This window comes from Calliphora vicina, chromosome 1 (genome assembly GCF_958450345.1).
Source record: "Calliphora vicina chromosome 1, idCalVici1.1, whole genome shotgun sequence".
Lineage (NCBI taxonomy): Eukaryota > Metazoa > Arthropoda > Insecta > Diptera > Calliphoridae > Calliphora > Calliphora vicina.
Genome location: NC_088780.1, coordinates 69,253,689 through 69,276,888, shown reverse-complemented (window position 1 = coordinate 69,276,888; position 23,200 = coordinate 69,253,689). Strand labels below are relative to the sequence as shown.

Genomic DNA, 23,200 nt, shown 5'->3' with positions numbered 1-23,200 from the left:
GATTTCAGCCAGTTTCAATAGGCTTCGTCCTTGGGCCGAAAATTGCGAAAATGGCGACCAGTACTCTGCGCACAAGGTTTACATGGACAGCCAGCCGACCAGGCAGCCAGACTGACGGACATCGTTTAATCGACTCAGAAAGTGATTCTCAGTCGATCGGTATACTTTAAGGTGGTGTAGGGTATAAAAATGATTAATTTATCACTAAAAAATTACAGTATTATTGAATAAATCGATTACTTTAGCACAGTTTTAATTTTTTAATGTTAATAACTTCTTGCATGTATTGGCATCAGCCTTTGTCCGGACGCACATCTTTAATACTGAAATATACAGATACTTTGATTATATGCAGTACAAAGTTGTCGAAAATTAAAAACATCTTTCCAATGACACATACAATTCATAGGTTCTTTATTTTTATACCCTTCACCTTCGTGAGAAGGGTATATATAAGTTTGTCATTCCGTTTGTAATTTCTACATTTTTCATTTCCGACCCTATAAAGTATATATATTCTGGATCCTTATAGATAGCGGAGTTGAAATCAATTTTCTGAAGACCCCAGATATCTTCGGGATCCAAATCTTCAATAATTCTGTCAGACATGCTTTCGAGAATTTTGCTATTTAAAATCAGCAAAATCGGTCCACAAATGGCTGAGATATAAGGAAAAAACCAAGACAACCTCGATTTTTTACCTATTTTTGACCTATATCTGGATTACTAAGACATTAATATAGACAATATGGATATCTAATGATAGATATTTCAAAGACATTTGCAACGACGTATATAAATGGGTCAAAATCGGAAAAAAAATTTTTAACCCGAATTTTTTTTTCACCAAAAAAAAATTTAAAAAACAAAAAAAAATTAAAATTTAAAATAATCGAAAAAAAATTTTTTCCAAAAAATTAAAAAAACAACTGGGAAAAAAATTAAATTTTGTTTACCTAAAAATATTTAAAATTTTGAAGTATAATTTGGTGAAGGGTATATAAGATTCGGCACAGCCGAATATAGCACTCTTACTTGTTTGGTAATAACTTTGATATTGTACAGACGGCCTTTGGCCGGATGCTCAAACGGATATTATATGCGAGTTTTTTCTACATAAAGCTAGGTACTCTGTTCAAAATTTCGTGCGAAATGCTGTCAAACTACATATAAAATATTTGGAATGAAATATATGCGAAATAATTTTGCAAAAGCAACACGAAATAACATACGCAGCACTTCTTTCGCACGAAATTAAAACCAATAGCTAGCTGTCAAACAGCATGTAAAATTTTTGAAAAAACCATAATTTTTCGCAAATATGAAGAGTACTAGGCTTAAGGCAACACCCAAATATCGAAATTTTACAGCATCATGTGAATTATATGAAGTACAAGTAGTTCAATGACACGCAAATGTAAAATTGACTGGTTTTTCATTTAAACTATTACAAAATATTCTAAAATTATTTATAAAACAAAGTATTTGTTTAAAATTTGTATTATCAGTTGATTTTGACATTTTGCCGAATTTTTCCCAATAACAAAAAGCATGTTGTTTTTGCCTTGTTATATTTGTTGCCGTGGCGCTGTCACCTTATTAGATTCGCCTTGGACAATAAAGACCTGCACTAAGTAAATTAATATTAATTTACTTTGGACCTGCACAAGCTGCATTGATTAACATGAAGACAATTGCTACATGATGTTTTTGTCATGTCATGTTCTATTGCCTACTTAACAGCAACACGTAAAGGCAATGTACATATATCAAAACAAAAAGCAAATACAGCATCATTTTAACAACATCATACACACACAACACTAAAAAATTAACAGATGACATGGAAAATAATTTCAAGTCATTTAAATCATGTATGAGGCATTTATTGTATGAGATGATTTCAATTCATTTGTAGTATTTATTGTGTGCAATAAGAAAAATAGACTATAAAAATACAACTGAAATTTATGTTTATATTATATTGTAGGTCAAAATAAAAATACGAAAGTACATCAATGGGTTTTTCAATGTTGTTTTGGAAAATTTTACAATATTTAGTAATATTACCTGTTATATTATTACTTAAAAAGGAATACGTGGAATATAAGCCATAAAATGACAATAATTTTCATGGAATTAAAAATGTAATATTTTTCACATATTTTAAATATTACCTGTCTTAGGTACAACCGCTGGAATGTTATTAAGTCTCGTTTTACAATGCAGAAATTGAATGGCAGACAGACGAAGTTTGTGGGCGAGGGGTTGAAGAGGTAGAGTGTGTATTACAAAGGTTTAGGTTAGTTCAAAAGAGAATGCAAAATATCTGCCTTTCAATTTATGCATTGTAAAAAGGGAATAACGGGGCATTTAATAATTGCATTGCTAAATAAAATAAAACTCTATGAACAAAGCCAATTGGCATATTAGACGGTGTTTAATTAAAGCAAATGAAATTAAAGTATAAATCGTTAACGGTGTATTCACTACAGTGAAGATGCATTCACGGAGTGAAGTTTATAACATATTTAATGATATTAAAGACATCGATGAAGTTATCAAAAACTTCGTTTATTATACTCGTTGTAAAAACGTGTTTAAATTTAATGAAGTGTCTCTGAATCTTTCGCGGCATAATTGCTACAAAAATTGCAAAACTTCGAAAATGTTCCAATGGAACAAATTCAACTGCCCAACGATTTGAAGAAAAAGTGTAGGTCATTTATTAATGCTTTTATTGCGTAACTTCACAGATAAATAGTTTTAACTTAAATAAAATTAATTGATTTCAATTCATAACATTTATAAATACATATGTAGTATGATTTTTTTTCCTATTTTTGTTTTCAAATAAAATCTCGGCCGCTTGAAAAAAAATATTTAACTCAAAATCGTACAACATATTTTTTTTTAAATATTATGAAATTATACAGGCAATAATAGGTGATTATATAAAAAATTAAAAGTAATTTTATTAATTGGAATAAAAAATATGTATTTCAACAAAAAAGTTAACAAAAGCTCAATTCGTTAAAAAATATTGATGAAAATTAAAGAACATCACAAAATTCATATTTCACTTTAATTCGTACAATTATATTAAATTATAATTAAAACGTTAAAAATTAAAAAAATGTTAATATTAAATAATCCTAATACTTTGTAGGGTATCATTTGCTATTTTTAGTGCCTTTACGATTTTAAAGGAAGCGGTGATATTCTGGGCACTGACAGTCTTAACCAATTTTTTTATTTGTGGATATGGGCAATTAAAATTATACCCAATTTTCTGATAGGTAATAGCACACACAATATAAAAATAAGATTTTAAAATATTTCCAAAACATCAACTTTCTAAAACTAATGAATAAAATTTGACTACGATGGTGTACGATTTTAAGTGACATTCACTGTATGTATGTACATAATTTTTTATTCGATTGATAATATTTATTAAAAAATTCATTCCAATTATGAATTTCTTTTTTCTGTGTTACACTTTATTATTTATATTTTTTAAAAATCTAAATATTTAAAAAAATATAATGCTAAATAATAATATTTTTCAGATTTTCACTGTTCAGCAGTTGTGTACAATTTCATTCTGCTTTGCAATTTATTCTGCCTAACAATGCGACACTTGTTAACATCAATTCAACTCAAGCTACCACACGTAACAACAGCATCATCAATAGTTATAGGCATGACATGGTACAACACGGTTTTCGTGGCACGATGACATGGTACAACATGGTTTTCGCGGCGCGATGACATTGAACAACGCGTCGACACAACAAAACAAAGCATCAAATTTTGAAATAAGACATTTTTCTACAAAATGTTGTCTTGTGCAGGCCTTTATTGGACACCACCTTGTATGTAAATTCGCCTTTAATTTTACACTTTCAAAATCAGCTGAGTGTCCTGTTTCTAAAATATCAATGCGAATCTATAGAAGGTGACGACAGAAGAACAGCTGATTATTCTTTTTTTTATTCGGTTTGTTGTGGTGAAAAATACAACAAACCCAAAAGCAAAAACAACCATAGGCAACTTTGACAGTTCACTTATCTTTTTACAAAAACAAAGTACCTGTTGTTTTTGTATATGTTGTAGTCTGTCGCTACATTCTATAAATGCGCCTTGTAAAATATGTTGTACAAGTGCTGTTGTCCTTTCCCCCCTCATTATGTCCTCACATTCTTGCTTCTCTTTGTTGTACCTATTGTCTTTTCCCTTGCATTGAATTTCATATACAACATTGCTTTGTTGTTGTTTGTCAATCGGTGTTTTTATTTTAGGAAATATTGGTTTGTATGCAAAACATATGTTCCGTGATTTAATTGTTGTTTTTATGTTTTTGTTGTCAGTTAGGTTTGGTACAAGGCGAATTTAAACAAGGTGGAGTCCAAAGTAAATTAATAAAGTAGACTCATGCATTAAACACATTGAAGACAGCAGGCTTCACGACTTCACGAACACAAATGCTGCTGGCTGAAGTTGAAGTCGTGCGGCAGCCGCTGAATTCTTTTAAAGACGACAGCTTCAAAGTAAACAGCTGATTTATAATTCAGTGGTGTCACTTTAATTTTTTACTTTAAGAAAACATAACCGTACAAAATTCCAAAGTAATTAAGATTTAAACAATTATTTTGAGTAAATATATATATGTGGTAATAATTTATGTACCTGTTATTAATTTATTTCAATATGGTTATCAGAAACTTCTCTTAATTAAGTAAAAAAATATATTTTTTTTAAGCACTAATTTGATTTACATTTTTTATTATATTAGCAACACTATTTCTGTTTTGAAGTTGACAAAAATAGAAATTAACCTAATTGGGCAGCAGCAGCAAACGAAGTCGTGTCGTCGTGAAGTTGTGCTGTCGTCAAAAGAATCGTCTTCATATAAACGTGTGTATTCTATTTTTGACATATTGAAGTCGGAAGCCTGCTGTCTTCAATGTGTTTAATGCATCAAGGCTCCATTAGTCTTTGCGTTCTGTAACGTTTCTGTTCTGTGCCGTTCTGAATGCTGTTATATTGTAGTTAGTTTTTCCGTAAGATCGTATCAGCTGTTTTTAAAATAATAACCAAAAAACCAACTTGGTGATTTTGTTACTATTTTTAGTGTTTTTTGTATTAGACCGTCAACATATTATTGTGAACATTTTTATAAATATATACATATATTGTTTATTAATGATTTAATTTAACCTAATTTTTTTACATACATTAGAAGTTTATATTTATTTCAAGGACCCTAAATAATAATTATGTTCATTTTTCAGGTACCAAAAAATTTACCATTTTAAGAAATATTTTATAAAAATTGGTTTTAATTATTATGTGTAATGAAAATAAATATTTATTAAACATAATTATTATATCCAATTAATATCTTTTTACATTGGCTCATAACTATTATGATCAATAAATATTTATTTCTCTTACAGATAACTATTAGTAAAGATTTTTATTATTTTTATTTACGATAATAATTATTTTGAATATTTTCTTGATATTAATTGTTTTATTTTTGCAGATTATGCATGTGGTTGGATACATTAGGTGAATAACCTGATTTGTATTCATTGATCATATAATAGGCTTTGCATTTGCAATAAAACTAAAGTAACGGGACAATATAAAGTATTTTAATATTTATGTATAAGAAATTTTCAAGTGCATAAAACATTGATATCATATTTCGTTGCGATAGCAGTTGTAATTTTGGTGTTCCCTTTTTATTATAGATTTTAACAATAATTTTCAAGTAAACAAGTGTTATTTCTCTTTAAATAGAGCAATGTTTTTATGTTTTGTTTCAATTTAAACCACTTAACTGCAATAAAACATCATTTATTAAAAAAACTGTGTGACTAAACTTTATTATATAAAATGAGTTATAACAGTTATGTTATTTCTTATTCATAACTATTAAAAATAATTAATAATATATCTATCGAATAGTAATAGTTATAATATTTTTAAAAATAAGAATTGGAAATAATTATTATTCTTAATAAATGAAATAATAATTTATTATTAATAATTATTCGCAATTTTTATCGAATAAAAGTTATAACTATTAAGTCCTTGATTTATTTTATTAAATTTCAATGTTTTTTGAAAATATTATATTTTTTATTCTTTTGTTAATAATAAATATTTTCCTTTCAAAAATGTTGGCACCATTTAGTTAGCATTTTTGTGTGTATATGATATCAGCTGTTATAGCTGTCACTTAACGTTGCGGACAAAATTCAGTTTTCAACAGACTCATCCGCAACAGAACGGCAACGTTACAGAAAAACTAACGACATACACAAATTTCCCTATGCTAAAAAGAAAACAGCTGATTCCGAACGGAACGTACAAACTAATTAGGCCTTCATTAGAACAGCTGACTATTTTTTTTACTTTGGTCTGAACTGTCAATTCACTTGTGGTGAAAAATACAACAAGCCCAGAAGCAAAAACAACAACAGGCAACTTTGACAGCTCAGACCTTAAACCAAAAACAAAATTGCTTGTGGTTTTTGTAAATGTTGTATTTGTTGTAGTACTGTCGCTACTTTATTAATTTACTTTGGTGGAGTCAGTCTAACAGCCAGTGTTGCCAAAACGGCGGTTTTTCAGCTAGATCTGGAGGTATTTTTTTCGTCGTTAGCGGGTTTTTTTCGCAAAAAACCGCTAAGTGTTTTTTCTAGCTGCAAAATATTTTCAGTTGGTGGTTTTTAGCTCTTTTTATATCTTGTATTTACTAAAGCGAAAAAAATAATAAAAACTAATAATAATAATAAAACTAAAATAATAAAATTTTACAAACATTTTTTAAGTATATGCCGATTTTTCTTTGTGTTGTTTTTATGGTTTATCGATAAATGGTTTTTTGACTTAACAGAAAGACGGTTCCAAATCGAATTTTTTGAAAATTACATTAACCCCCAGTAACACGAAGGCTGATTATGTGTTAACTAATAGTTACACTGACAGTTTTCATACAAAAATAATTTTAACCGACAGTATAACTATTAGTTAAAGCATAACCCGGCTTCGTGTTAATGGGGGTAAGCCTAATAGTTCTTTAGGTTATCAGTTTGAAACTGAAATACGAAAATACAAATGCAATGGAAATATGTCAGAAAAGGTATCAAAAATAAGACAACAATGGGTTGTACTTTTTTGAATATCGCTGTTGAATCAATTGATTCTAAGGTATTTTTTTTATATTTAGCTTCTAAAAACCAAGAAATTTTTCAGTAACATCTACATTATTAGTTGGACAAATCTTTCAAATAACACATGGTTTTGGTTTAAGCTTTTGAAGTATCGGGATTCCTCAGAAAATAATATTTTCAATGAACTAGCTGATTTTACTTTGCAAATTATTTGTATGCCATGGTCAAATGCGAAAGTGAAGCGAGTTTTTAGTCAGCTTAATATTGTAAAATCAAACTTTGCAATCTCAGATGGTTAATGGAATTTTAGTATATGTATTTTAATTTAATCAAATTAATTTTTATTAAAAATAGCCTTCGTCGCTGCTACAATTACGAAGTCTCATGTAAGTTTTTAAATTTGGTTGGTACCTCAGAAATATACTCAAAATGATGATTTCTAATGGATTGATCTTAATTAATTTTAGTATATAACTTTTTTGGCACACATTTTAATTTAATATTTAAATATTTTTGTTTTTAAAACAGTTTTGCTTGATAACTCGTTTAATAAAAATTTAGCGGTTTTAATCAGTGGTTTTATTTAAAGATTTAGTGGTTTCTAGCGTTATTTTAAGTGCAATCTGGTGGGATATGGTCTTAAAGTTTTGGCAACACTGCTAACAGCTGATAATTTTTTTTCGCTTTTTGGTTCTAGCAACTGTCAAAGCTTGTTTTTATACCCTTCAACTTCGTGAGAAGGGTATATATAAGTTTGTCATTCCGTTTGTAATTTCCACAATATAATTTTCCGACCCTTTAAAGTATATATATTCTGGATCGTTATAGATAGCGGAGTCGATTAAGCCATGTCCGTCTGTCTGTCTGTCCGTCTGTTGAAATCAATTCTGTCAGACATACTTTCGAGAATTTTGCTATTTAAAATCAGCAAAATCCGTCCATAAATAACGGAGATATGAGCAAAAATCCGATACAGCCTCTGAAAATTTCATCAAAAAACACAATGTATTGCATGCTTTGACAAAAAAGCAACAAAACGTATGTTTGGATGTGCATGCTTTTCGTATTTTGTTTTTTTTTGTGTTTTGTTTCTTTTGGGGTTGTTGTTGTTTTTTATACAACTAAACGTATGTTTGGTTGTGTGTTGATTTTTTGCTTTGCGTATGTGGTTTTGTTTTGACAAAAAAGCAACAAAACGTATGTTTGGATGTGCATGCTTTGCGTATTTTGTTTTTCTTTTGTGTTTTGTTTCTTTTGGCGTTGTTGTTTTTTATACAATTAAACGTATGTTTGGATGTGTATTGGTTTCATAGCCTTGCGTATTTTGTTTTTGTTTTTTCTTTTGGTGTTTTGTTTCGTTTGGCGTTGTTGTTGTTTTTTGTGTTCCTGATAAATTTAGGATGCTGTGCGCTGAAAGTGGGCAATGTACATACATATATACTAATTATAAAAAATAATAATGCATCCACAACAAAGGTGAAGGGTATATAAGATTCGGCATAGCCGAATATAGCACTCTTACTTGTTATATTTAAATATCTACATTTTCTAAAGGTACGGTCACACACAGCTAATATTTGACGTTTATCGTCAAATATTTCATTGCCTGAATCTGACCACAAATAAAATTTAGAGCAAACAACAAAACAGATGATTTTAGTCAAACAAAATTATTTGTCGGCAAACAAAATATTTTCTTAATGTGAACAAAGTGTGAACACTAGCTACATAAATACCTAAAAAATATATAATTTGATCTTGCAAATATTTTTAAGGTTAAAACACTTATTTCGAATTGTAAAGTAATCATTTTATTAGAGATTTATTGAATTTTGTTATCATATATTGAATTTAATTTTTCACTTTTTGTTTGACCAAACTGCTGCGAAAAAGAATCAGTAAATATATTTGCCGTGTGGTCACACTATATCAAACACTTTCATAAAATAATTGTTTGATCAAATAGAAAAAGACAGAAAATTATTTGCTCAGCATGGCGGAAAAATAAGAGGAGATTATTTAAATATTTTTCGTACTAAATTAAAGACACAAATTCACTGTTTTTTTTTAAACATAAATACATATTCAATATTTCTTGAATATTTGTTATTTAAATTATTTTCACTAAATAATTGCATCAATAAATGAAGTCTTCTTCTTCACATAAAAGTCATTCAGCCTAGGATGACATACTGGGAGAAAAACTAATTGAAGACATGAAGTCTATGTTGCGATTTTTGCAATTTTATGCGATTTATATTTTTATACGTTTAACATAGTCTGATGTTTGATTATTTTTTATTTATACATGGAGTTTGTCTATTTTCAAAATTTAAAATTGCTCATATGTACATATGGAATATTAACTGAAATTTTATACAGATTGAATTTAAAATCAAAGAAAATTTTTCATACATACATAAATAGTATGAATTGATTGTAATTAAAAAATAATTCTTAAACAGTATGATCTGTTTAATTTTTTTTTACTGCAGAAGAAGAATATGTCTAATAGCATTTTTCCCTTTTCTGATTTTAGTATCATACAAAAATTTTTATTATAAATTTTTAGATAATGCGATTGAATTGGAATTAATTAAAAAATTATGTAAAAAAGGTAAACATTTCCATAAAATTTAACAATATTTGTGAACATGTTCTTATTCTGAATGAAAAAAGTTTGGAAAAAGTCGTGTTCGATTAATAATATGTATTAAAAAACCAATAAGCATTTTTACTGGAATTCAAGTTGATAGCAAGTGTAATTCAAGCCTTGAGTTATAGTCAAGCAATTGAATTACAGTTGTATTACACTTTATTTCAATAGCATTCTCCAGTAAAAAGGAATCATAAATTCAAGCCATATGTTTTTTGTTTGAAAAATATTTAATATTTCAAATATTTTTCAAGTATAAAACATGATTACATTTCCATTCAATTTCAATTATGAATTGTGATAGTAATATAATTTAATAAATAAATATTTAATAATTATATTATTAAATTGTTCAAGCTTGTGTTCTTTTCGCGATTTGTTTTCATTATTTAGCGATTTTTAATTTAAGATATAGCAACACTACTTTTGCGATAACACATGATGCAACAGCTGTTATTTGACGCTGTTTGATCTTGCAAATGAATTGCAAGATCAAATAAAAAAATACCCAAAATGCAGGAAAATATTTGCTGTGGTCACACATTGGTCACATTACAAGAATGTTTTCATATTGGCAAATAAATTTGTTTGACCAAATTCAGCTGTTTTCTTGTTTGCAGTGCAAAAATATTTTCTGTTCAAACTAGAAACATAAAATATTTGACGCTTAAATAAAAGTACTGAAATTTCATAATTCTTTCAAATGTAAAGCAAAATCTGGTAATATTTTACTTTCTAGAAATGTCTTTTTTATTGATGAAAGAAATTAAAGTTGTTTTGCAGCTTTATTTAATAATTATTTAGAACAAATATTACCATAAATGTGACCACAAGTCAAATATATTTTCCCCTTTGTGTGTTTGATAGTATTTCGGTGTAGTTTGATTAAACAAATATGGCAAATAAATGTGTACAGTGTGAACACAAAATCAACCCATGAATTATTTGATGTAGTTTTGATCAAACACATGAAACATCTTGTGTCAAATAATTTGCGTAGTCTGACCCTACCTTAAGCTTATTAACAAAATATTTATTGTTTACATAAATAAGTAAAGCCCTCACTATTCAATTATCTACACTATATTAAGTTTCAATACTTATTTGTTTAATTTTTCATTTTGGTTTTTGACCAATCGTTGATCTTGTAGAACTGACACCACCTTGTATGAATTCGCCTTGGTTTGTACACTGTAAAATTTTTTCTGTTCGGTATCAGAATTTGTTGTGATGTGTCTGTTTGTCATATCTAATTTTTGTTTTAATGTCTGTTATTAGTGTTCTTATTATTAGACTTTTCCGAACTTTAGCGATAATATAGTTTTTGATTTTTTTTAATGTAATTTTCATTAATATAAATAAATCTACATATTTATGGAAAACAATGTAAAAAGTTAAAGTTTCACCTATTTATTTCAGATAAATAGTAAAATTTGCCATATATCTGAACTTTGATCTCGATGCGCGTCCTAAATCGTTGTCCGATTTGGCTCAAATTTTCAGCACTTAACTTTTAGGCCTTGTGTCACAATTAGTGTTTATAAACCGGTTAACCGAAAACCCGGTTTTTCTTCGAAATCTCGGTTAATTTAAAATGTTGATTATCGGTTAAAAGGTTTTAAAAATTTGGTACTAAAATTAATAAATCTTATGTTTTTGTGCATATTCATTGTATACACATTATTGGTCTAATTTGAAACCTAAACTGCTGATTTACAAACAAACCTCTTTAGATTAATATTTTTAAGAATTACAATGATTCTAAATAGTAGAGGACGATGAGTTTACTGAAAACCTTTTTCAGAATAAATTGCACATAATGAAACTATTAAAAATTAAATTTCGCATAATTCTAGAAGTTAAGTTAGTGATGATGTTACCAAACGTTAAATTGAATTTGATGTACATACATACCTTCTTTCAATAAAGTTGACTTCATTAGTGTGTTTTGTTCTTAAAATTTTATTAATCATTTCGTTAGCTTAGTGTACAAAGTCCTTTTCAAAAATATTACAGGAGAGACTAAAAACGTTCTAAAATCCATGATTTGAAATCTGATAATGGAGTTTTATTAATTGTTTGGTATGATTTATAATAACAGCTAAGAAGAAGTGTGTTTGCAAGTGGGACTTGTAACATTGTTTAATCCGCCCCCTACTCATTACCTATTCATTCCAGCTAACAGTTAAGAGGGTACCAAAATCGTGTAACGCAGTGTTATTATAAGTAGTGTTTATAAACCGGTTAACCGATTAACCGAAAACCCGGTTTTTCTTCGAAATCTCGGTTTTTTGCGAACCGGTTAATTTAAAATGTTGATTTTCGGTTAACCGGTTTATCCGGTTTTTATCACTCGGTTAACCGGTTTTTAAAATTTGGGACTAAAATTAATAAATCTAATTTTTTTGTGCATTTTGATTTATAATACAAACCTCTTTATAATTACAATGAATCTAAAAATAGAACACGATGAGTTTACTTAAAAACTATTTCAGAATAAATAATATTAAAAATTTAAATTAAACTTCGCATAATTCTGTAAGTTTAGGCTAAAACTTACTAATAATTCATTAAAAACTTGTTAAATTGAATTCGATGTACATAAATTCTTTCAATAATTTTGACTTCATTAGTGTGTTTTGTTCTTAAAATTTAAATTTATTAATCATTTCGTTAGCTTTTCAGAAATATTACAGGAGAGACAAAATTTAATTTGATTTGAAATATTTTTGAAATCTGATAATGGAGTTTTATTAATTATTTGGTATGATTTATAATGACAAATAATTACATCTAAGAAGAAGTGCGTTTGCATCTTATAGGTCCTTTTTTGGGACTTGTAACATTTTCTGTTTCATATCAGAAAGTAGAGGTGATAATAAATTTCAAAATTATCAAATATTTAATTAAAAAATTGATTTACATTTTTTGGTTGAAATTTAATGAATAAACCAATAATTAAAACAAGTATATTATATATTTAGTAACATAATTATACTCAATTCCATTTGACTGAGTAATAATTTTGAAATTTTTACAAAATAAAATGCACTTAGCACTTTTGTATATTTATAGTTTTATAAAAGGAATGGTTACATGACATTTTATGATTTTTACACATATATGACGGTTAACCGGTTTAACCGGTTTTTTCAATGTCGGTTAACCGAAAAACCGGTTTTTTAAAAAAGGCCAATTTTCGGTTAACCGACAAACCGGTTTTTTAAAAAGTCGGTTTTTTATAAACACTAATTATAAGACATCTTAAACTCCGCCCCTGCTCATCACCTACTCATTACAGCTAACAGTTAAGAGGGTACCAAAATCGTGTAACGCAGTGTTATTATGAGACAATTATGAATGTGCCAGTCATTTTCTTAGGAGGACCTTGTATGGGGACTAGGGAAAATGCTGCCCGAATTTCGTAATACTTCACAGCAAGGGTGCCCAAGCCGTATTCGCTTGGGGCTCATTTGTTTTTGTAAAAGCGCTTAGCTATAAGGTGTGTGTTTAACACTCAGCAATACCAATAAAAAATACACAAACAACGTTGTCTTGTTAGTTTTTTTAGTACTTCGAACTAATTTGTGCAAAATTTTATAATTGGTTGTTAACCCAACACACAATGGTGTGTTTATTTTCTTCGAAATGCCCGTTTTTGGTGACCGGTTTACACGATATTTTTGATGTACTCTTATTTTGTTATTTTAATTTGAAACATACAGTTTCATTTAAATGATATAATGGTACATTCATTTCGATTTCTCTTGTAAAAATGGAGTGCAAACCAAATTTAAAATCTAAATCTGAAACAAAATTTGATATTCCATAATATTCAAAATTGGATAAATAGATACATTTATGAAGGATCTAAATTGCCATATTTGTAATAGTGTAAGAGCTGAAGAGATGATTTTTTATTAAATTTCAATAATATGTTGGAACTTATATCAATATCATCTACAACAACGGTTCCCAAATGGGGATCCGCATACAACTTAGGATAACATTAAGCTTAAATACTTTATGCTAATTTATTATACAATTTTAATTTGATTTATTCGCTCGCACACTGTTATCAAATGTGTTTTTAATATTTTTAATTTTTGTGTGAAAAATAATCCTAATAGGGGGGTCAGACTGCATGTATTGCTTGTGTATTGGGACATGTATTCGATACATATGGAATTCCATGTGTATGTCATAATTCACATTATACATACGATTCATAATTTCCACGTTCAAACGTACATATGTAATTGCATGTGACATAACCTCTATAAGTTTATATGTTTATTGTTTTTAACAATATATTTATTTAAAACATTTTTAAATCACAATAAATATATTTAATGCAATGAAACTTTTTTTATTATGATTTTTCTTTACTCGCTTTTGTTTTGTTTTTCTTTATTTTGCACTCACACAGTGTTGTATTTGAAAACACAACACTGTTATACACACGAAAATAGAACATGCTCTAATTGCCAAAAATGTCACGAGTAATACACATGTATTTTACATACACAAAGTTTCATGTGGATCACACGGTATGTATATGTTTACATATGGAAAAATGTCCCAATACATGGCACAAAACACAAGCAATACATGCCGTCTGACCCCCCTTTAAACAAACATTAAAATTCAATTTCACGAACTTTGATATCTTCACCTATACATTAATATTTTGAAATTCTTTTATTATTTCTCTTGATGAAATAAATACCTGTTATATTCCAGGAAAACAAAAATTCGAGTTTAATGAAATAAATACCTTGTTTTTCACCACAAGTTTTTTTTCGCTAAATATTAAAAAAAATAACAAACAAAATTAATTAATTTTTTTTTAATATTTAGCGAAAAAAACTTGTGGTGAAAACAAGGTATTTATTTCATTAAACCCGAATTTTTGTTTTTCACCACAAGTTTTTTTCGCTAAATATTAAAAAAAATTAAAAAACTATTAGAAAATTTTTTTTCCAAAATATTAAAAAAAGACTTTGGAAAAAAAATAAATTTTGTTTACTTAAAAATATTTTTATTTTGAAGTATAATTTGGTGAAGGGTATATAATATTATACCCGAATATAGTTCTCTTACTTGTTTATATTCATTGTGTACACTTTATACTAAACACTTGGTCTGATTTGAAACCTAAACTGTTGATTTACAATATAAACTTCTTTAGATAAAGCTTTTTAAGAATTACAATGATTCTAAATAGTGGAGGAGGATGAGTTTAATTAGAAATTGTTCAGAATAAATTGCACATAATGAAACTATTAAAAATTTAAATTTCGCATAATTCTAGAAGTTAAGCTAAATCTTAAAAATGATTCATTATAAACTTAGTGATGATTTTAACGTTAAATTGAATTTGATGTATATTCAATAAATTTTACTTCATTAGTGTTTTGTTCATAAAATTCAGAAATAAATCTTCTAAAATGCATGATTTGAAATCTTTTCGAAATCTGATAAGGGAGTTTTATTAATTATTTGGTATGATTTATAATGACAAAAAATCACAATTAAGGAGATCTGCGTTTGCATCTTATATATCCATCTTTGGGACTTGAAATATTGTCTGTTTCATATCAGAAAGCCGTGGTGAAAATAAAATTTTAAAATTATAAAATATTTTATGTTTTCTACCGGTTAACCGGTTTTTTCGATGTCGGTTAACCGAAAAACTGGTTTTCTAAAAAAGGCCAATTTTCGGTTAACCGACAAATCGGTTTTTTAAAAAGTCGGTTTTTTATAAACACTTAGTCTAGTGTCAAAAAAGTTGATGAATTTTGTTTTTTTTAGATATTCTTAACAAAAAAATACTTATAACTACAAATATATATGTATATCAGCTTTCTTTCCAAACCTGTTAAAAAATTTAAAGTTGGACAAAAACTGACTGAGTTACAGGTCGATTTTTCTGTTTTTTTAGAATTACTTCTGAATTTGGGAGTGTTTCTGAAATTTTTAGACACAATAATGTACTCAGAAAGAGCTATAACCCACGCGGGGTCGTTTCCAAGTTTTTTTCCACCGTAGCAGCGTGTTATTAAATACCTGTTTTCACATGGACTGAGTGAGTGAATTCAGAAGTGATCAGCTAAAATCAAGCGAGTAATTCCATCACCTGTTATCAAAACAACTGTATCAAATACCTTAGTGCACTTTGTGGATTATTTGCCAAAAAAGAAACTTAAAATAATGAAATCGAGTATATTAAATTTCAAGTGCGAGAATTGGTCGCCATATCTCGCTAATAGGGGGGTCAGACGGCATGTATTGCATGTGTATTGGGACATGTATTCGATACATATGGAATTCCATGTGTATGGCAAAATTCACGTTATACATACGATTCATAATTTCCACGTTCAAACGTACATATGTAATTGCATGTAACATAACCTCTATTAGTTTATACAATACATATATTTAATGCAATGAAATTTATTTTTTTATGATTTTTCTTTACTATTTTTTGTTTTGTTTTTTTATTTTCCACTCACACAGTGTTGTATTTCAAAATACAACACTGTTATACACACGAAAATAGAACATGCTCTAATTGCAAAAAATGTCACGAGTAATACACATGTATTTTACATACACAAAGTTTCATATGGATCACACGGTATGTACATGTTTACAAATGGAAAAATGTCCCAATACATGGCACAAAACACAAGCAATACATGCCGTCTGACCCCGCTTTAAAGGAGAGAGATCCTACATTCAACTCTTGTGCTATAAACTTCTCTGAACATCATATACTAACTCAATTTTAGAAAAAAAGGTATTTGAAACCCTTGTGATTGATATTAAATTTAAGTAAAAATTGTGAATTTAGACCTATTTTAAAATGCATTTTTTTAAGTTTTTGGCAAAAAGTTGGCACTAATCTTTTCACGACCGTTTTAACAACACTATATACAAAAAAAAAGTAAAATAAAAATTGTATTTATAATATTTTTTAAAAAATTCCAACAAAGTTTTGTAATTTTTGAATTTTTTTTTAAAAAAAATTTATTTTTTTGAGCAATAAAAAATAATTTTAGTCTAAATATTTAATAAAAATTTTACAACTGCCAAATTTTGACAATACTAAAGAATACAAACAACAAAAATTTAAACTAATTTTTAAAAAAAAGAAATTTTGAGAATTATTTTCTGGATTAATTTGTTTATTCATAAATTTGACTGACTTTAGCGATTTTTGGTGAAGTCTAGTAAAAAAACCAATTCCTAAAAATTTATTTGAGTTGTATTATCGATCAGTTGGGGTATTCACATGGTATGCTAATGTCCGAATATATTATAATAGTAGTTATGTTTTAAAAAAGTATTATTTTATAACAGAACAATAAACATAGTTCAAATAGTGTTATTAGTTTAGAACTTTTTTGTTTGAAACACAACAAAAACATTTTTTAAACTATTAGGACAATATGACCAAATAGTAGACCGTCTGAATACCCCAAATATATATGTATGTTATCATATTCTGAGACTATTTTTTTTTTTGATTTTTGTCTATGAGACAAATTACCGTCAAGCGCGCTGTTAGAATTAATATCAACTGTAGAGTGTCCCCCTCTGCATCAACTGCATTACCAGTGTATTCTTGTAAAGTCTGTTTTTAAAGTGTATTTATTAAAAGAGAGTGACTAACTATTTAAATTGTTGTGTAAATTTATATAAAGAGTTGCTACAATTTTTGAACTACTGATCGCTTTTATTTGCAATTAAAATCATACAGTTTATTTAAAATAAACCACTGTTTTTATATGGTAAAAACGTAATTATTATTACGTGTTCCAAGATTTTGGCAGTAAAAATATATTTTTTATACTGTAACTAGGGTTTTTATCCCGGGAATTCCCGGTACAAATTTCCCGGGAATTTTGCCAATTTTTTACTACCCGATTCCCGGGATTTTTAGTCGGGAATCCCGGGAATTAAAATCTGACGAAAATGCATAGAAAAAAAGTTAGAACTCTATTTTTTTCACCAAAAAACAGTGAAAAGTTTTTTAAAGTTTTTTGCTTATATCTCGGCAATAATAGGCCGTTTATTATTATTATTTATTTGGGGTTTTTCCTATGAAAATTTAAAAAGTGAATTTATTATTTATAGAATTTATTTCTTATTGAATCATTCTAATTTCTTTAAATTTCTTCTTCATATCCATAACAAAAGTGTTTAAATTTTTCTTCAATTCAAATCTAGTACAAAAAGGCTTAAGGCAATTTTTTCAATTAATTTTGTAAATGATTTGATTTAACAAAAATTGAATCTTTGAAAGTTATTAATTAACTTTAAAATTAATTCAGTTTAAACAAAGGCTTTGGAATGAAACTAAAAAATTAAATACTAGGAATGGATTTATGGAATGAAAGGCTGACATTCTTTAATTACGGATTAAGATTTTAGTGAATTAAGCTCAAATTTTATTAATTAATTCGAAGCTCTGATATTTAATAATTATATCAAATTTGGCTTTAATATTCCTAATTTATAGTATCATTATATATTTCGGGAATAGCCGGGTATCCGGGAATGTAGAAAAAATTTCCCGATTCCCGGAATCAAAAAAGGTCGGGAAATTAAAAACCCTAACTGTAACACAAAAAATACCATTTTGTTTAGTTAGATTTGATTTTTGAACCACAGTGCATAATTAAAAAATATTTGTTCAATGTTTGTTAAATAATTTTTATTTTCGTATGAAATTTATTCTAATGAAAAAAATATCTAAAATGCAAATGTTTTTTAAAAAAAATAAAGTAAACTTAAATATTTTTTTCAGACTTCAAGTGACGGAAATCAGACAACAAGCACTTTGTCCATATCGTTTAGTAAAACAGATGCCGGGAAATTATTAACATGTAAAGCATATAACCATGCTGTTCTCTCGGAACCACTGGAAGATGGGTGGAAGCTTGATATTCAATGTAAGTTTGTAAAATGTAAACAAATTGAGAGTAAACGCGTTTATTGGGATAAAGATAAAGTTTAATAAGTTTCCAGAGAATGTGGAGGATATCCTAAAAAAATTAAATAATCATAACTGCAATACAAATAACTTTACAGCTGAAGGATTTATGTGATTGTTAGCAAGTTTTAATTCATATTGTAGTGTCCAAAAAACCGGTTTCTGGTTTAACCCGTGTTTTGCCACGCTTTTTTGTGTCTACGTTTAAAATCTAAACAATTGTATTTTATCTTTAAGAGGTTAGTTTATTATAAAAAGTAAGAAAAAATTAATAAAAACATGAAAAAACCAGCCCATTCCAAGGTTTTGTGGAGTGAAGTGGTTAGTTTATTAACCACCGTGGCGGTTAGCACTAAAAATAACTATGATAAACATTTGTGTTTCGTATAATTTTTTTGGAAATCGAATATTTTTTACTTAATTTTCTGACCAAACAACCGAAATATCAAAGTAATACTGAATTCGATGAACAATAAATGAATGAACTCTGTGCTTTTTTTTATTGAATGCGTGAAAGTCTCTTAAATAACTGATTTTTACAATATTTTCAAATTAATATATTTATCTAACCAGAGCACCTTGACGGCAAAGTTTTGCAAAATATCAGAAACGATGACTTCAAAAAATATAATTGTTTAGCAAAATGGCAATAGATGATAATAAGCTCTGTTTTAAAGACTATAGAAAATGTGGTTAGTAAACTAACCACCCAACCGCAAAGAGTTAAACCCGGTTAACCATCTTACAAAAACCGGTTTGTAAAAAAACCGAAAAGTTAAAAAACGGAATCCGGTGGAGTTTACAAAGATAAAAAAACCGGTTGACCGGTTTTGGATACTCTATCATATTGTTAAGAAATTGCACTGCCAATATTTTCATAAGTGGATAAATTGTACTTATCAGCACGGTGCTGCCAACATTAACTGTTAAAGCTGCTAACACTACGGCTGCTGAAAGCTCTAGAAATATAACACTCTAGTTCTTTCCGTTAGATAATTCAAGAAAGTTCTAGAATATGATGCTGTGTTATAAATGGTAACAGTCAGTCTATCGTATACGCTGTTAGACTTAACATTAACTGTATTACCAGTGTATTCATGTAAATTTTAAAAGTGTGTGTATTAAAAGACATTGATGATTTAAATTGTTGTGTATATTTAAATAAATAAATAAAGAGTTGTTAAAATTTTTAAATTATTGATCGCTGTTATTTGCAATTAAAAGAATACGGTTATTTAGAGGAAATAAACTACTGTTTTTAAAAGGTAAAACCATAACAATTTAAAAAATAAAATTGGAACAACTGAAGAAAGAATAGAGTAAGTAAGAGCTACTGACAGCAGATAACAAAGCAGAATTGCAAAAGAGGCTGATGGGTAAATTCAAGCGGCGTTACATTGTTATCGGATCTTACGAATTTGAGTATAAGGAAGACGTGGAAGTGTACCCTGCAATGGTACAATGTTTCCTGCTATGATGTACAAATTTAGAGAAATTAAAGATGAAGTTGAAAATAATTTTAGAGTCAACAACGAGAATCTGTTAGTTGAAATGGAAGAAAAATTTAAGGAAACTTCTAAAGCTACAGCATAAAACCTTCAAGAAATTTGTGTTGTTATAGACATCAGAGTGGATTCTATTGATAAAAAGGGGAGCTGCCTAGAAATACAAGTCGTAGACATCAATAAAAATTATCCGAAAGGTGTAGAAATACAAGTCGACACAAAACTATAGACCGGTGTCGATAAAAAACTAAATATCTTGAAATAAAGGATAATAATCTTCAATGCAAAGATGGACCGGCGCGAATTAGTCCAAAAACCTTTAGTAGTACAAAGTCCGCTAGTGGCAGCACACCATTTGGTATTTTCAAGTTCCAGTTTGCGTCGGTTGGTAAGAGAAACTTGTGGAACAATGTAGAAAAAGCTATAGAATTGATTGAGTACCAATGACTAATTAAGCCATCGTTTGCAGAAACTGTCACATTCGCATTGCACAGTGGTTTAGAAACTTTCTCGGGAACTATTGGAGATATTATTACGAAATTTCATACGGTTGGAGCTGTTTTCGAGTTGATTTACGTTTGTTCAGCTTCCTAGCGCTAATGGGGGCCAGTGCGTAGCCCCTCAAAGTTGGTCACCTTGGGTCTAAATATTTTAAATAAAACCGCCAAAAATCCATTTATAATCCGAATGAGCTGAAATTTTAAATATTAATAGTCCTTGAAAAGATTATGAAGAAAAATTGTTTGAGTTTTCTTCATAACTTTGTCAAAACCCACGATTTTCTTTACTTTTGAGAAAACATTTTAAAAAAAGAATGTCCAAGCTTTATTTTGGTGTGCAAAAACTATTAGTTTTTGCAATAAATTGGCTCATTAAGGTGCCCTACATTACAATTTTTCGTAATTATTCCATAAATTTTGTAAATAACGCTTTATAACTATTAGTTATAAAGCGTTATTTACAAATAGGAAAATTAAAGAAAAGTAACAATGCCGTTTGAAAGACCAATTAATATAATTTAGGAACAATTTTTGAATTTGCTTTTAACGTTCCTGTGTTATACCGGTTTTCAGCTTTGAAGATAAGATATTAAGGCCCTAATTTTATAAAACGCAACGCCTCTATTTTCTTTGCGTTGCATTAAATTACAGTTTGCAAATCACTGCGTTCAAGCAAGTGACTGCTCGCGTTGTAACATCTGATTCTTACGTTGCACAGTGGTATGAGAATAAAAAAAGAGGGAAATAAATCTGTAACTTCTAAACCCTTACGCCGATTTGAATGAAATTTCACATGCGCAAACACAAACGAAGAAATAGGATAAATTTAAAAATTGAACATACCCGAGGTGTCCTACTTTGGGAATCCCTGATCCCGCTCCTGGTGGGGTCATGAGGTTCAAATTCAAAACTTAAACTCGACTACACTTCCTCTTTGCGCATGTGAAATTTCATTCAAATCGGCGTAAGGGTTTAGAAGTTACAGATTTATTTCCCTCTTTTTTTATTCTCATACCACTGTGCGTTGTTGTGATTGCAGTTGTTTGAAATTGTACATTTTATACAACGCAACGCATACTTGTTTTGTCACTTTGATTGTCAAATTTAACGCTTCAATTTTCTTGGCGTTAGTTTAAAAAGTGGTCAAATATTCTTAAAAAAAATAACAAATTTTTTAAGAATATTTGACCATTTATGTAACTACTTTAGGTTTGGACTAACATAAAATGTCTGCCCAGTACCGCAATTCTGTAAGTTTTTATATATTCCTACCGATGACGTTAAGTAACGAAAAATATCGGTGGCTCTAACGAATTTAATATTCAGTATTTGAAGTTAACGATTTCTCTTGGTAATACATATTAACGACGAATATAATTAAAAATATAAATTTCAATATTTTTAAAATTAAATAAATCATTTTTATTTATTAAAATGTTCACTGTATTTTCGTGTTGGTAGATAAAATTGTAGTCGCATTTATATTTAAAAATCAAACACCAGCTCCCCCAAATACATATATTCGCGAAACCTACTGAAAACAGAAGAACAAGAGTTTTTTTTTTCTAAAAATCAAAGTAATCCAGTGTAATCCATATGTCTATGCCACCACAAGTGATCATTGATTCAGAATTTCGATATTTGTTGTTATAAGGACCGTCGAAAAATTCGGATGAGTTTCCTTCTAAGAAAACGGTCTTAAAAACGATTTTTTAGCTTTTATATAAGTTATACTCGTATCACATCGCTAAATAAATTGCTCATTAGGAAATTTGAATACAGGTATAAACATTATACACTCCAGAAATGTGTTAAATAAGGATATTATGCCCCATATAAAAGTTGCTCTTAAAATTCGAATACAGTAATTTTCATTAAGGCAAGTTAATTTGTATATTTAAAACTCAAATCAGTCTGTATCTAACGAACACAAAAAGGTTGACCAATCGTACTTTCAAAGAACGGCTTATTTCAAATATTTATGTTACAAAACTAACTTCTTAACAATTATCGTTATGGCTTAACTAGAACATTATAGTTGTTGTTAACCTGACAAATATCGTTATTTTGTCGTTAAAAAGTTACAGAATTCCGGTACTGAGCTTCCACAAGTATCGTTCTCTACCCCAGCAGAAAACTTCACTTTTATGTTTTTAATATTTATTTTGTTATATTTTTGTGTCTTCTTTGAACAAATATTTTATGGATTCAAAAGTAAATAAACGCCATACAGCTGTTTGGCTTACAGCATTGCCAACACGATATAAGTACATCTTTTTGTATGTTTTTATTTTAAATTTTAGTATCAACTTATACAATGGCAACCACGGCTACGTAGAGATTTG

At 28.4% G+C, this 23,200-nt stretch overlaps 1 protein-coding gene across 1 annotated transcript in view; it reads left to right on the top strand.

Annotated features, from left to right (window-relative positions):
• side-VII (sidestep VII) overlaps positions 1-23,200 on the top strand; it is a 475,559-nt gene that overhangs the window by 50,692 nt on the left and 401,667 nt on the right. Inside the window, exon 5 of the mRNA XM_065499240.1 lies at positions 18,665-18,809. Within this exon, the coding sequence (XP_065355312.1) occupies positions 18,665-18,809 (145 nt within the window). The remainder of the gene's footprint in view (positions 1-18,664; positions 18,810-23,200) is intronic.